General features: G+C 35.6%; 2 protein-coding genes and 1 non-coding gene across 5 annotated transcripts; 2 read left to right on the forward strand and 1 right to left on the reverse strand.

Annotated features, from left to right (window-relative positions):
* Positions 1-1,222: 1,222 nt before the first annotated feature.
* On the reverse strand, positions 1,223-4,265 carry LOC111788271 (probable phospholipid hydroperoxide glutathione peroxidase). Of its 2 annotated transcripts, XR_002814119.1 has the most exons (7): positions 3,927-4,265; positions 3,595-3,671; positions 3,402-3,463; positions 2,558-2,676; positions 2,309-2,476; positions 1,560-1,670; positions 1,223-1,523 (listed from the first exon to the last, which is right to left on the reverse strand). XR_002814119.1 is itself a non-coding variant. In XM_023668586.1 (6 exons), exons 1-6 carry the CDS (start codon positions 4,194-4,196, stop codon positions 1,641-1,643), a joined length of 726 nt encoding a protein of 241 aa, XP_023524354.1. In that variant the 5' UTR covers positions 4,197-4,265; the 3' UTR covers positions 1,223-1,640. The 2 variants fall into 2 exon arrangements, 1 of the variants encoding a protein (XP_023524354.1); XM_023668586.1 differs by having other exon boundaries at positions 1,223-1,670.
* A 1,725-nt stretch (positions 4,266-5,990) lies between these two features.
* LOC111788113 (eukaryotic translation initiation factor-like) lies at positions 5,991-11,580 on the forward strand. Of its 2 annotated transcripts, none has more exons than XM_023668311.1 (9): positions 5,991-6,399; positions 7,398-7,469; positions 7,664-7,759; positions 7,988-8,179; positions 8,418-8,515; positions 8,604-8,691; positions 8,772-9,122; positions 9,210-9,452; positions 10,260-11,580. In XM_023668311.1, exons 1-9 carry the CDS (start codon positions 6,253-6,255, stop codon positions 11,268-11,270), a joined length of 2,298 nt encoding a protein of 765 aa, XP_023524079.1. In that variant the 5' UTR covers positions 5,991-6,252; the 3' UTR covers positions 11,271-11,580. The 2 variants fall into 2 exon arrangements, with proteins under 2 accessions (XP_023524079.1, XP_023524080.1); XM_023668312.1 differs by having other exon boundaries at positions 7,991-8,179; positions 10,260-11,388.
* On the forward strand, positions 6,827-6,932 carry LOC111789460. Its single transcript, XR_002814358.1, has one exon. It is a non-coding gene; the product is annotated as a small nucleolar RNA snoR103 (small nucleolar RNA).
* Positions 11,581-13,566: the final 1,986 nt, after the last annotated feature.

The raw sequence follows: 13,566 nt of genomic DNA on the forward strand, positions 1-13,566 counted from the left end.
ATTAGGTTTGGCGAAACTCTTTGCAGTTCCCGCTTCTCGGTAGAGACGTAACAGACAGGTAAAAGCTTCTTAACTCCTCATCTCAATGCCTTTCCGTTGAAATCATTTCTTGCATTTCTTCTCTCTGTTTTTTTTTTTCCTCCCTATCATAACGTTCAGGCTTTGTATTGAATATGATCGAAGCATTTTTGACTTCGGATGCAATGCTGCGTAAGAAGTGGTTACTAAGAGAGCTTCGTTCGCAATAGAAGCATTGACAGGTATCAAACGTTTTTGGCTTTGGCTTCATAAATGTGCAGTTATAAGATTAGTTCACAATAGAAGCATTCCTCTTTTAATTTTATTTTTAAAATTATAATTATTTTCTTATTATTTCTCTGCATGATTTTCAATTTTTCTTAAAAAATACTTAGGCTAAAAATTACCTTAAACTTTATACTTTCTTTCAACAAAAAATTAAAAATTAAAAAATTAAAAAAAAAAAAAATCTAAAAAGTACCAACTTTTAAAGAATTTCAAAATTAACTATAACATTAGTTTTAGTTTTAAAAAAGAATAATGTTATTAAAAGTTATATTAATACCAACTTTTTAAAAATTTCAAAAACACTTTTAAACATTTATAACAAATTNTTTTTTTTTTTTTTTTTTTTTTTTTTTTTTTTTTTTTTTTTTTTTTTTTATGGAGTTAAAAGTTAAATATATTATTGGTGGCAAAGTTTTTCTAATTTTTATTTTTTTTAAATTTGAAGGTTATTATTATTATTTTTATTTTTTTAAATTTAAGATTATTTTTTAAAACAAAATATTAATAATTTTCATCTAAAACTACCATTAAATATATTTTAAGAATATTAAGTCAAATACAAAATTTTTGTTAATCTAACATTCTACACAAATTTAAAAAAACAAAAACAAAATTTTAAAAACAATTTTACTTTGTTAGATATCAAAACAAGTATTTATAAACTTAATTTAAAAAAAAAAAAAAAAAATCAAATGATACTTTGAATGATTAGTTTCATTTGCAGAATTTTTGTGGTCTAAATAACTCTTTTGCTCTCGCTTTCTTCTCCGTCAATAAACGCAGTGAAAATAGACATGGTCAATGGTGGGTGTTCAGCACCTACCCTAAACCCTAAATTCGAAACCTTAAACCCTAAACCCTAAACACTAGGCAGCATCAATGGTCTCTGGCATCCGCTGACTGAAAAAGAAAAATTTAAATCATCGACGCCCTTGGCGGCAATAGGACGGGAATTAAAAGAAATGGCAGGACGAGGGAAAAGAGAAGGCAAAAGGGAACAGACAGTGGAGAATAATTATAACAGAAAAGGTCTAGCAAGGGTTAGAAAAAAACATGCCAGGGAGATTAGGCCGTAAAAAAAAAGCCTAAAATATTCTCACAAGACATTTATTTTACTTGAGTTGTGCTCTCATCCATACATCCCACACTAATATTTTTAATTCTCAAAATACCTCACTATAATAACAAATAGGGTTCCTCACTATAGGAAAAGAAATGTATATAGGAAAAGAAATGTATATAGGAAAAGAAATGTACATACTCAAGGTTAACTCGCATTGGATGAGCCTCTATGACGGTAAAAGCAATTTAAACTTCTTCTTCAGCTCTAGATTTTAGGCGGCTACAAGCCTTTGAATATCTTTCTGAAAAACAGAAAACGTAATCAGAATGGCTAAAGTTTATAGAAGTGTTTTCAACTGATAATCACTTCCTTTTCAAGCATGGTTAGCCTGGTTGGCTGTGGATGCATGGCCCGTGACAAACATGAAATGAAAACATATTTAGGTATTCGGCTCAGAATTGGGGGACATGTATGCAATGCAAAATATTAGGGGAGGAAGGACTGAATCTTTATGAGTTAGTGACTTGGGAAATATGCATTGAAAAAGTTAAATGGAGAGAGATGTACAACACTATCACTATGAGATTCCACATCGATTGGAGAGGGGAATGAATGCTAGCAAGGATCTTGGGTCCCAAAGGAAGGTGGATTGTGAGATCCCACATTCGGTTGGAGGGGAGAAAGAAACATTTTTTAAAAGGGGTAGAAACCTATCCCTAGCTGGAAATGTCTAAAGGGAAGGCTCAATAACGAAACATTCTTTAAAAGGGGTAGAAACCTCTCCCTAGCTAACAGACAGGGGAATGTTTAAAGGGAAGGCCAAAGAGAATAATATCTGCGGGTGGTGGGGTAGGGCGGTTACAAACACAATTTAATAGCAAAAACTAATGCAACTATATTCATAAGGTCCCCCAAAAAAGGGGGAAAAACCAGTCATACCTCAATTTGAAGAGGGGATGTCGTTGGTGGGTATCTCTCAATAACATTACCATTTTTGTCCAACAAAAATTTCTCGAAGTTCCACTTGATAAAACCGCCTAAGAATCCTCCAGCACTTGATTTGAGAAACTGATAAAGTGGGGCAGTATTTGGACCATTGACATCAACCTGATGTGCAGCAACAATTGTATTACTATTTTGCCAAGTTCACCTTATATAGCGTTCCGTGACAATACGTGCAGTGTGTACCTTGTCGAAAATTGGGAACTCTGCTTTGAATCTTGAGCAGGCGAACTGCTTGATCTCTGGGTTGGACCCAGGTTCTTGGCCTCCAAATTGGTTGCAAGGAAAAGCCAAAATCTCAAATCCTTCCCTCCCAAACAAACACACACAGATTGAGATAAATTCAGATGTAAGTGAAAGCTAACCAAATAACACGAGTAAATTGCGCACAGCCCGAAAGTATATGCAGTATACACCAAGTAGAAACCGATTCTCTTAACTAGACACCGATACCACGAAACTTCTAACTACACTACAAACTAGTTAGGTATCATTAGACTCCGAGCTCCAAAATACATAATCTACATGGATGCTATTTTTTATGCGTTCTTGCAAGCTCTTGGAATAGTACATGTAGTAACAAGAAAGGTTCATACATTCGCTAGGGATCTGTCCAGCCTAGCAGAGTTGATATCATAGAAACGCCTAGATAGAAACGAACTCGAAATGGATATCGGTGTAACAACTTATCGAAGCATATTGACCCAAAATTAGGCTAAACTATCCTGTCCCCGTTGCAGTAACCATCTTATAAGCAAAAGAAAGGCAGTCATTGATTGAAAGACAAATTCATATCATGTAACGGCCCACCACTAGCAGATATTGTTCTTTTTGGATTTTTCCTTACGGGGTTTCACTCAAAGTTTTTAAAACGAGTCAGCTATGGAGAGGTTTCCACGTTCTTATAGGGTGTTTCGTTCTCCTCCCCAATTGATGAGTGATCTCACATGTCAGATTGGGTGGAATAATGTCGGGTGTTCTTCGGAGTGACAATAAATAATGCAAAGCCCTAACGAAAACATTTCCATACCTTGAGCTTTGTACTTCTCATACAAGTGTGACAGTTCTGTGTAATTTCCAGTCGCGAAACCACTGTCATTAACAAGATAAATCTTCAATGAAGTGATCAACATACAAATTCTTGATCATCTTTTCAGGAAAATCAAGTTGCATAATTTAAATCCAAGTATTGAGCCTAAACAGATTTAGCTAGGGCTGAATACCATCTAGATGCAACGTTTACTATCAGAAGAACCTTCCCTTTGAAATTGTTCAGAGAAACATCTTTGCCATCAATATCCTGCACCAGAGAACAGTCCTTACACTCCGCAAACATTCAAACAAAATCCATTTTGAAATTCTCCAATCGGTCTGATTCAGAGTTATCACCAGCATCAATGCTTGCTGAAGTGAATATCAAACGAATTTCACAAAATTTCTAAAATATGCACAGACAAACAAAAAAGTAGCCAAACCATAATCCGCCACTCCCGATGAACAACATTGAAGAATTACCGATCAGACGAAAAAGAGTTATGAGTAAACAGAAAAGCACCTTAACAGTGAAATCATAAATACTTTTCTTCGACGCCGCTCTCGCAGTTACACCAGAAATTTGAGCTTTCGAGAAAACACCGCGAGAAGATGACGACTGGAGAGTCAAATCATTGCGCATAAAAGCTGACTTTGAAGCGGCGAGCGAGGTTTTGACGGAGGGAATCGAGGTAGTCGCCATGGAAGGCCGCGAAGCAAGGGAATGGCAGAAACTTGTTCTGGTTTGTGAACGGACACTGAAAGGAGACGAGAAAGTGGCGGAGAAAGACATGAAAGCTCTGTGAATGTGGTGGGCAGGGAATTTTGGTGTGCGAGTTGCAGGGCGTTTAACAGTGCCATTTTCCTAAGGATTTAAACGTGGGAAATGATTTTACACGTGTTATTGTCTAATTAATTTTCATATCGTTAATCTTTCAACATATAAATTAAATGATAAATAATTTTGCAAAATTCACAATTTACAAAAAAGAAAAAAAAAAAAAAAAAATCTAATGTCGTTTTCTCTTAAATGGTATGCCTTTCATGTTAATAGAGATGTTCATTTAACATGTGAAGACAGTGTCTCGTGAAAATTCTCCTCGACCGAAGCAGAAAATTTCCGTTTAAATGGAAAATAAAGAGGGAGTGATGAGCAATTCCTCCCATTAATTATGAGGTCGGAGGCTCGAGAATAAAGATTGAAATGAAGACCAAAATGAGAAAGTTTTTCGTTCATGTCTTCTCTGTGGACATTTCTATTTATATATATATCATGAAATTCATTAAACACGGAAGATAATATTATTTTAAAAGATATTTGGAATAAAATATGTTTAAATGAATAAAATTGTAATATATTTTTTAAAAAGTTATTTATTTATTTATTGAAATTGTAATAGAATTAAAATTTATAATGAAAATTTTAAACTTTATTTTTTTTCATTAATTTTTGTTATTTTAAAAAATAAGGTAAATTTGGTTCAATTAGCTTAAATAAAGAAAATGATTAATGATACCAATTTTAGGCACCAAACTTTGAATGTGGAAGCTTTCAAATGTTTGGATATAGATGTGGACAGTTTTGCATTTATACTCCTTCCAAAAATGGGAAAAGAAATGTCCTTGCATTTACAATGAGTTATTTGCTGTAAAAGTCAACTGTATCTATATGGGCCAGCGAAATCAAGCCCACAATGCAATATCCAGGCCCATTTTCTATAAATTATATTGGGCCAGAATAAACCGGTTAGGCCCATATGCTCTTCGTAAAATTCAGCTATATCTATTTGGGCTAGCACAATCAAGCCCACAAAACAGTATCCAGGCCCATTTTCTGAAAATTATATTGGGCTAGAATAAACCGATTAGGGCCCCGGCCCATGGTGTAAAAGTCAACCATATATATGGGTGTACATTCAACCCGACAAACCGGACCAACCCAACCTGAACTATAAGGGTTGGGTTGGACAAAAGTCAACTATACCATGCGTAAATGTTGATATTTTAGTTGTTTTTAGTTTTATGACAATGTTGAACTATATTAATATGTTACAATTTTCACTCTTCGTTCGCAATTCAATTTTTTTTTTTTAATTATCTTTTATTTAAGATTGTATCCGAATAATTATAAATTGTGGATAAATAATTTTTTTTTTAAAAATATTTTTTTTAACAGACAACCGGGTTGGGTTGCGAAAATTTTCGGGTTGGGTTGGGTTACCAATCCAACGGACCCGAACTTTTGGGTTGGGTCAAAAAAATCGTTAAGCCCAACCCAACCCGGACCATGTACACCCTAACTATATCTATTTGGGCTAGCAAATTAAGCCCACAAACAATATCCAGGCCCATTTTCTGAGAATTATATTGGGCCAGAATAAACCGATTAGGCCACCGGCCCACAAATAACTGCTGTATTTTTTTTTTCTTTTTTAAGTATTTAATTAAATTTGGAATCGGCTTTCAGGGAATAACAATGAAAGAGACGGAACGGATTAGATTTTAATTGTTATAAAATTAATTACCGAAAAGAAAAAGAAAAAATGGTTAATAAAAAGAAATTGATTAATTAGAAAAGGGAATAACGGCAACAATAAGGGTTTCTTTGGAGCTCGCGTTTCTCCTCACTCACCCCATTTTTCTCTTTGCAGCTGCGAAGAGATTCAGAGAGAGACGCAGGTAGAGATAGAATCCCGACTCTGTCTCTATCTGTCGACAACAATCGAACATCCTCCATCTCAATCCTCTCCGTTTTCTCCGCCATCAACGATTCTTTCTGTCTTAATCTCTCTTTCTCCCTCTCCTAATCCCTCTCTTTGACGCTCAACAACGAATTCCTCGGTCGAGTTATGCAGGAAGATAAGTCGGTGATAAGTTTGAGACCAGGTGGTGGCGGTGGCGTTCGTGGAAGCAGATTTGCTACTACTCGCTTCGATTCATCCTCTGCCGATTCTTCGTCGCTTCGTCCTCATGGCGGCGTTACGTTAACCCTTAAGGTCGGTTTATTATCCATACAGCGTTAGGGATATGGTTTGCGTGATGTGTATATGCGTATGGATTATTTTTGGGGCTTTCGTGGTGTATTTATGTTCTTTTTATTGTGTGGATTTGTTCATATAGATCTAGAATGTATCAAAGTGTTATCTTTTTCCCGTTTTGACGTTGTTCTCTCTGGGTTTTGCCTTACCACTGTTCACGTCACTTGTTTTTAAATTGTCCTGCTCTAAGTGTCAATTGAATCAACGGGTATTGTAAAATTTGATGAATGTTTAGTTGGCCTTGGGTATTGGTTGACGTCGTTTTGTATTTTTCTTGTTAAAGATTTTTAGTTGATAATAGCTTATAGCTTCTAGCATTCATGTTAATCGTGATTTCTTGATTTCTTCTATATAAAGTGATATTGTCCTAATTCTTGCCAGGGCACGCAAGTACGTGTACCTGATGTAAATATGGACATAGAATATTATGTAGGATTTTAGGTGGGCATAGCTCGAGTTAACGATGCCCATAAAGAACCTACATTACATATTGAATTACAAAACTTCCGGAGATTGATATTTAATTGGATATGGGGCATTGATTTCAATCTGCAAAAGTTTATTATGTTAATGAAGTAGACCAGAAGCCCATTTTTTTAGTCTCTATGGACTGTAATTCTGTGTATGTGTGCATGTATATACAAGTCGTATATCTATGCCTTTGGGTCATGCATTCAAAACACGATGATAACCATTTTATGAGGGATCCTTAAGTTGTAAATATAAAGTTAGGCCATTTTTTTCAGATTAGTTGAGGGGTCCTTAAGTTGTTGCAGGAACTTTTGATTATTAATTAAAGTCTGTCGTGAGAAATTCTCTATCTACATTTAGGGATGCCTTGTAGTCCACTTTTTGTTATAGTTCTAAGTAATCCCTTATTCTAGATCAATTGTACAACTTTTATGATGTGTTTTATTATATCTCGTCTAATAATTATATCTGTCTACTTGTTTTAGACTGGAGATCTACGGTTTGAAGGTCGTGAGCGAATCCAGTACACTCGAGACCAGATTCTGCAGCTTAGAGAGGTACTTGTTCATTTACCTGTACCGAATGCTTATTTAGTTTAATTGGCTAATGCTTTTTGTTGGTGGAAAGAAAAATAACCCTTTTCTTTGTTATGTCATATTTAGTTCAAACAGTGGCATTGCTGGGATCATATTTATCATCATATACAATCACCACATGTATAGATTGTCGATGAACATTTTTTTCTTCTCAGGTTGCAACAGTCCCTGAGGATATCTTGAAGGTCAAATTAGAAGTCGAGACAGAGATTTTTGGGGAGGATCAAACATGGGCTCGTGCTGAAAACATTGTATGTTTAATATTTTTGTGATTAATAACATCCATTTTGGAACAGAAGGAATTTTTTTTTTTTCTGTTTCATTGGTATGGATCAGTTCATGACTCAGAACATTAAGTTACTGTGCTGTAATCATAATCTTGCCTGAACTATTCCTTTACATTCTTCTTTCCATACAGACACGCCCACACATACAACCTTGTTGAACTTTAATTACTCATATGTTCCTATTTTCTTCAGCAGCAATCGCAATCTCAAGGTCGTTACTTTGAGCCAGACAATCGAGATTGGCGTGGTCGATCTGGGCAGTTACCTGCCTCTGCAGAGGAAGGATCTTGGGATGCAATTCGTGAGGATAAGGATTTATCAGGTCAATCTCAGTCGAGGTTGCATGACTCTAATAATAGGAGTCAAGCTTCTGGTAACCAAGGGGTATTAATTTCTGATCAATTTTACTTAATCCATCTGAGGTTATATCAATTTTGTTATTATATACTCATTATTGTTATGGTTCATCTCTCTTTAAATTTTACATGTGAAGGGTTATTATGGGGTCTTCCATCTATTCTATTCACACAAGCTTTACGTTTGACATAAGTTCTAAAATGAGCTCCTTTCTCAATCTGCTGACCTGGCATTGTTTTTGTTTTTTCTTTTCCTGCGCAAATAGGTTGGTACTGCACCTGCTCTCATCAAGGCCGACGTTCCTTGGTCAGTTAGAAGAGGTAATATCTCAGAAAAGGAACGTGTTTTGAAGACAGTGAAAGGGTAACTATCATTCTCCAGATTTAGTATTTCACAACATATCATGGAATATTGGAAATTAAGATAATATTTCCTCTTCTGTTTTTTACAGTATACTTAATAAGTTGACTCCAGAAAAGTTCGACGTACTGATGGGTCAACTGATTGACTCTGGAATTGTGTCCGCTGATATTTTGAAGGTTCCTACTATTGCATCTAGTTGTGCTTTGAGATATTTTGTTAGATGATGGACTAACATGATTTTAGTTATGGAATATAGGACGTTATATCACTTTTATTTGAGAAGGCCGTGTTTGAGCCCACATTTTGCCCTATGTATGCACTTTTGTGCTCTGACCTTAATGACAAGCTTCCTCCATTCCCATCTGATGTTCCTGGAGAGAAAGATATCACTTTTAAACGTGTTCTTTTAAACATTTGCCAAGAGGCATTTGAAGGTGCTGAGCACATAAGGGCAGAAATCGGGCGGCTGACTGATCCTGAGCATGAAATGGAAAGAAGAGATAAGGAAAGAATGGTTAAGCTTCGAACTCTTGGAAACATTCGCCTGATAGGTGAGCTTCTTAAACAGAAGATGGTGACTGAAAGGATTGTTCACCATATTGTTCTGGTAATTATCAGTACCCATCTGTTCAGAGTTCTTAATGTTCTTTGTTCTGAATGGCCTGTGTTGTTAATTCGATTTTTTAAAAATCAGGAGCTGTTGGGGTCCGACAATAACATATGCCCTGCTGAGGAGAATGTCGAGGCTATTTGTCAGTTTTTTAACACAATTGGCAAGCAGATGGATGAAAGCCCAAAATCTCGGCGGGTCAATGATGTATATTTCAGCCGGTTGAAGGAGCTCGCTGCAAACACTCAACTAGCACCTAGGTTGAGATTTATGGTCCGTGATGTTCTTGATTTACGGGCCAATAATTGGGTTCCTAGGCGTGAAGAGGTGAAACTTTTTCTTTTAGTTAAATATTTATTGTCTTAGAATTTCTTTGTTTGTGTTACTTTATATGGTCCTCTTATGTTATGCCTTTCTGCATTTCCCTAGTCTTGTATGTATGCCTTGAGATAATATTGGTGGCTACGTTTCTATGTAATAATTTATCATGACAAGTTCAATGTTTTTTTGGCTAAAATCCCTTGAGGATCAATTTTCTGGGACTTATATTCTCTATTTGCTCCTCTTTTCTTGTATCTGATAGCTTCTAGTAATGAAATTGTGATGTCCCACATTGGTTGGGGAGGAGAACAAACCACCATTTATAAGGGTGTGGAAACCTTCCCCTAGCAGACGCGTTTTAAAGCCTTGAGGGGAAAGCCCGAAAGGGAAAGCCCAAAGAGGACAATATCTGCTAGCGGTGGATTTGGGTCGTTACAAATAGTATCAGAGCCAGACACCGGACGATGTGCCAGCCTTCTCGCTGTTCTCCGAAGGGAGATAGACACAAGGCGGTGTGCCAGTAAGGACGCTGGGCCCCAAATGGGGGGTGGATTGTGATGTCCCACATTGGTTGGCGAGGAGAACAAACTAAGGGTGTGGAAACCTTCCCCTAGCAGACGCGTTAAAGCCTTGAGGGGAAGCCCGAAAGGGAAAGCCCAAAGAGGACTATATCTACTAGTAGTGGATCTGGTCGTTACAGAAAGATTCCATTGAATTCATTCTTGGAGATTTGTTCTTGGGTTTTCTCTAAAGATTTTCTTTTTGTCATGCATATGAATCTGCAAATCTAATGGTTTGTTTTTTGGGGCACAGGTGAAAGCAAAAACCATCACTGAAATTCATTCAGAGGCTGAGAAGAATCTAGGGCTTCGTCCCGGTTCAATGGCAATGATGAGAAATGGCCGTAATGCAGAGGCACTTGGGGGACTAAGTCCTGCTGGATTTCCTGTTGCTCGTCCTGGCTTTGGAGGTATGATGCCTGGAATGCCTCCTGGAACGAGGAAAATGCCTGGACTTGATTCGGACGATTGGGAGGTGGTTCCTAGATCCCGATCAATGCCAAGGGGCGAGCGTGCCCAGACGCCATTAATTGGCAAAACACCTTCCATTAATTCAAAATATCTACCTCAGGGAAGTGGTGGTGTAATAACTGGGAAAACAAGCGCCTTGCTACAGGGCAGTGCTGCATCTCCTGCACGAACAAGTCCCACGCCTGGAATCCAACCCGTCGCTCACAACGCTAGACCAGTTCCTCCAGTTGCATCCACCATATCCTCTCCTCAGAAGCAAACAGCTCCTGCTGTTGTATCCAATTCTGCTGATCTTCACAAAAAAACCGTTTCACTGCTCGAGGAATACTTTAGTGTACGGATTCTCGATGAAGCGCTACTGTGTGTTGAGGAGCTAAAATCTCCAGCATATCACCCCGAGGTTGTTAAAGAATCTCTTACCATAGCACTTGAAAAGATTCCACCATGTGTAGACCCAGTTGTTAAGCTTCTTGACCACCTGCTTCACAAGAATGTCTTCACTGCAAAGGATATCGGTACCGGGTGCCTTCTTTACGGGTCCATGATGGATGATATAGGCATCGATTATCCGAACGTGCCAAACTTTTTCGGTGATACCCTCGGGAAGTTAATATTGATCGGGGGTTTGGATTTTTCAGTCGTGAAGGAGATCCTGGAGAAGCTCGAAGATAACTATTTCCAGAAGTCCATTTTTGGTAGTGTTATGAAGATCCTCAACTCGAGCCCTTCTGGAGAAGGAATTCTGGCAACTCAAAGTGTTGAAATCCAAGCATGTGAGAATTTACTTGCGTGAATTGGGTCATGTGGGATTCATTTCCCATTACGTTTTTGATTAAATATTTTCGTTTCGTCACGAAAGACGTTTAACCGATCCGTTTTATTGAGCTGTACATTTCTTCTTTTTTCGAGTTCTACCATCAACTTTGTTAAGTAATTAGGAGCTTGCTTGGATTTCTCTCGCTTCCCCGTCGAAGTCGTCTCGGGTGGCATGAGAATGACAGGAATTCAGGTTTCAGTTTTTACATTAGATTTTGAATTATGATGTCAAATACATTGCTTGTTGTACTTTAGAGCCCTTAAATCGCCCCTCAGCTTTACCACTCAATAATCCTTCTTTTTCATCTATTGTCAAATGCAGAACTTTTGCCTACTGAATGGTACAACAAAAGCTCGATGAGTTGGTCGGGAGGGTGGGCAGGTATTCGAGGAGTTCCCGACATTTGGGTCGATGATATATATTTTAACCAGTTGAGACGTTACTATTCCATGAAATTGGTCGATCGTAGGGCCCCTTAAAATATCGTTTAATAATTATTATAATCCTATTTTATTTTCTACTTTAAATTATTATTTAAAAAAAAAAAAATTGTTTTTCAAATAGTTCCTAGTAACATGGTTTTTTGCCCACTGAATTGGTAGAGCATTTTGATAGGCTTTCTTAGAAAGACAGCATAATTATCGATAAGACGCCACCCATTGATTCATTAGTTGAATTGGTCAATTCTGTACCACTTTCCTTCCCTTTGAGCCTTTACCCATTAAATACTCTATAGCGATGCTCAATGAAAAGGAGTGTGACATAGTCGATTCAATACGTATCGAGTAAAAAATAGGTAAAATTAATGAATTTTCTATAAGAAAGATGGTCTCGAGATCACCTACGATAACAAAATTATAAAATTCAAAATTTAAACTATTTTGAATTTAATCTTTTCTTTGATGAAGGACGATATATTCAAGCAACGTTGCAACGTTTTTAATAAGTAAAATTAGATGAGTATTTATGTGGCCTACCGAAAAAAGTGACTTTTTTAATAAGACGGGATGAATATAAAGTAGAAACTTAAACCTATCGTTCACGAGAATAATACTATAGTTTGTCCGTGCCAATAGATGAATATTGTCAATCTTATTAGAGATATTACGAGACATTTTTTTTCAATAAAATTTTGCTCAATAATTGGAGGACGGATATTAAACCATCGACTTTTGATATCTTATCCAACATTCATACTCGAACTAATATATAAAATTAAATATTTTTTAATATTAAAGTTTTTTAAAAAGTTAGATTCTTATTTTTCATAATAATTATTATGTTTATCGACGCCAAAAATAAAAGAATTTATTAGTAAATATATATAGAGATAAACATTTTATTGCTTTTAATTAGCCCAATATTTAAAATTGTTGTGAAACTCAATAATTATATTTAAGATATAATAATATGGAACAAAAGATTTGCTAATCTTCTGATACAAAATCTTATAAAATATTTTTTTTCCAATTATTTTTAGATTAATCACAAATTAGTTGCCTAGACGTTCTATGACTCATTCAAAAATGAATGGAATATTTTTTAAAAAAAATTAAAACACTATTTAATTATTTGACACGTTGCCCCTTATTTCATGCAAAATATTGTTGAAGTGATAGGGTTAGATATTAAAATAATTAAATAATGAAATTGAACTAAATAAACAAATATTAAAATAAAAAAAATATGAGTATAAATATTTTGAGGTGAATTTTATATAAATTAATTAAATCCCACCAATCACGATCGAGCATGGGATAATACATTAATTATTTTTGTTTTTGTTTACCAAAAAACATGATAAGCCAAACAAATAACACTAATTTATTGAAATATTAATATTCAAAATTAAATTATATTAAAAATGTTCATTTATACCCAAATATTTTCATTTTAATAATTTTGAGGCTAATAAAAATAAATAAATAAATAATATTTATATTAATATGCATATTTAATATAGTTTTGAAAAAAAATATATTTTTAAGGAAATTTTTTTTTGTTCATAATTTTAATGTCTAAACCCACGTAAAATATTAGTAAATAAAAGTATTATAAATTAATTATAAGATTTAAATTGATTAAAAAAATTTAACAAGCTAATTTTTTTTTAAAAGAAAAAATTAACAACTAAACCTGAATTTGAAGAGTATTTTATTATCATACGAATCAACGGCTGGTATATCATCAAATGCCCGCGCTTACGAGCTTAGGACGGCGCGGGTAGGCGTTCGCTTCGTCGGCCGACCGACAAAGCCATGGCTCGCCACCA

The sequence above is a fragment of the Cucurbita pepo genome, chromosome LG02 (genome assembly GCF_002806865.2).
Source record: "Cucurbita pepo subsp. pepo cultivar mu-cu-16 chromosome LG02, ASM280686v2, whole genome shotgun sequence".
Taxonomy (NCBI): domain Eukaryota; kingdom Viridiplantae; phylum Streptophyta; class Magnoliopsida; order Cucurbitales; family Cucurbitaceae; genus Cucurbita; species Cucurbita pepo.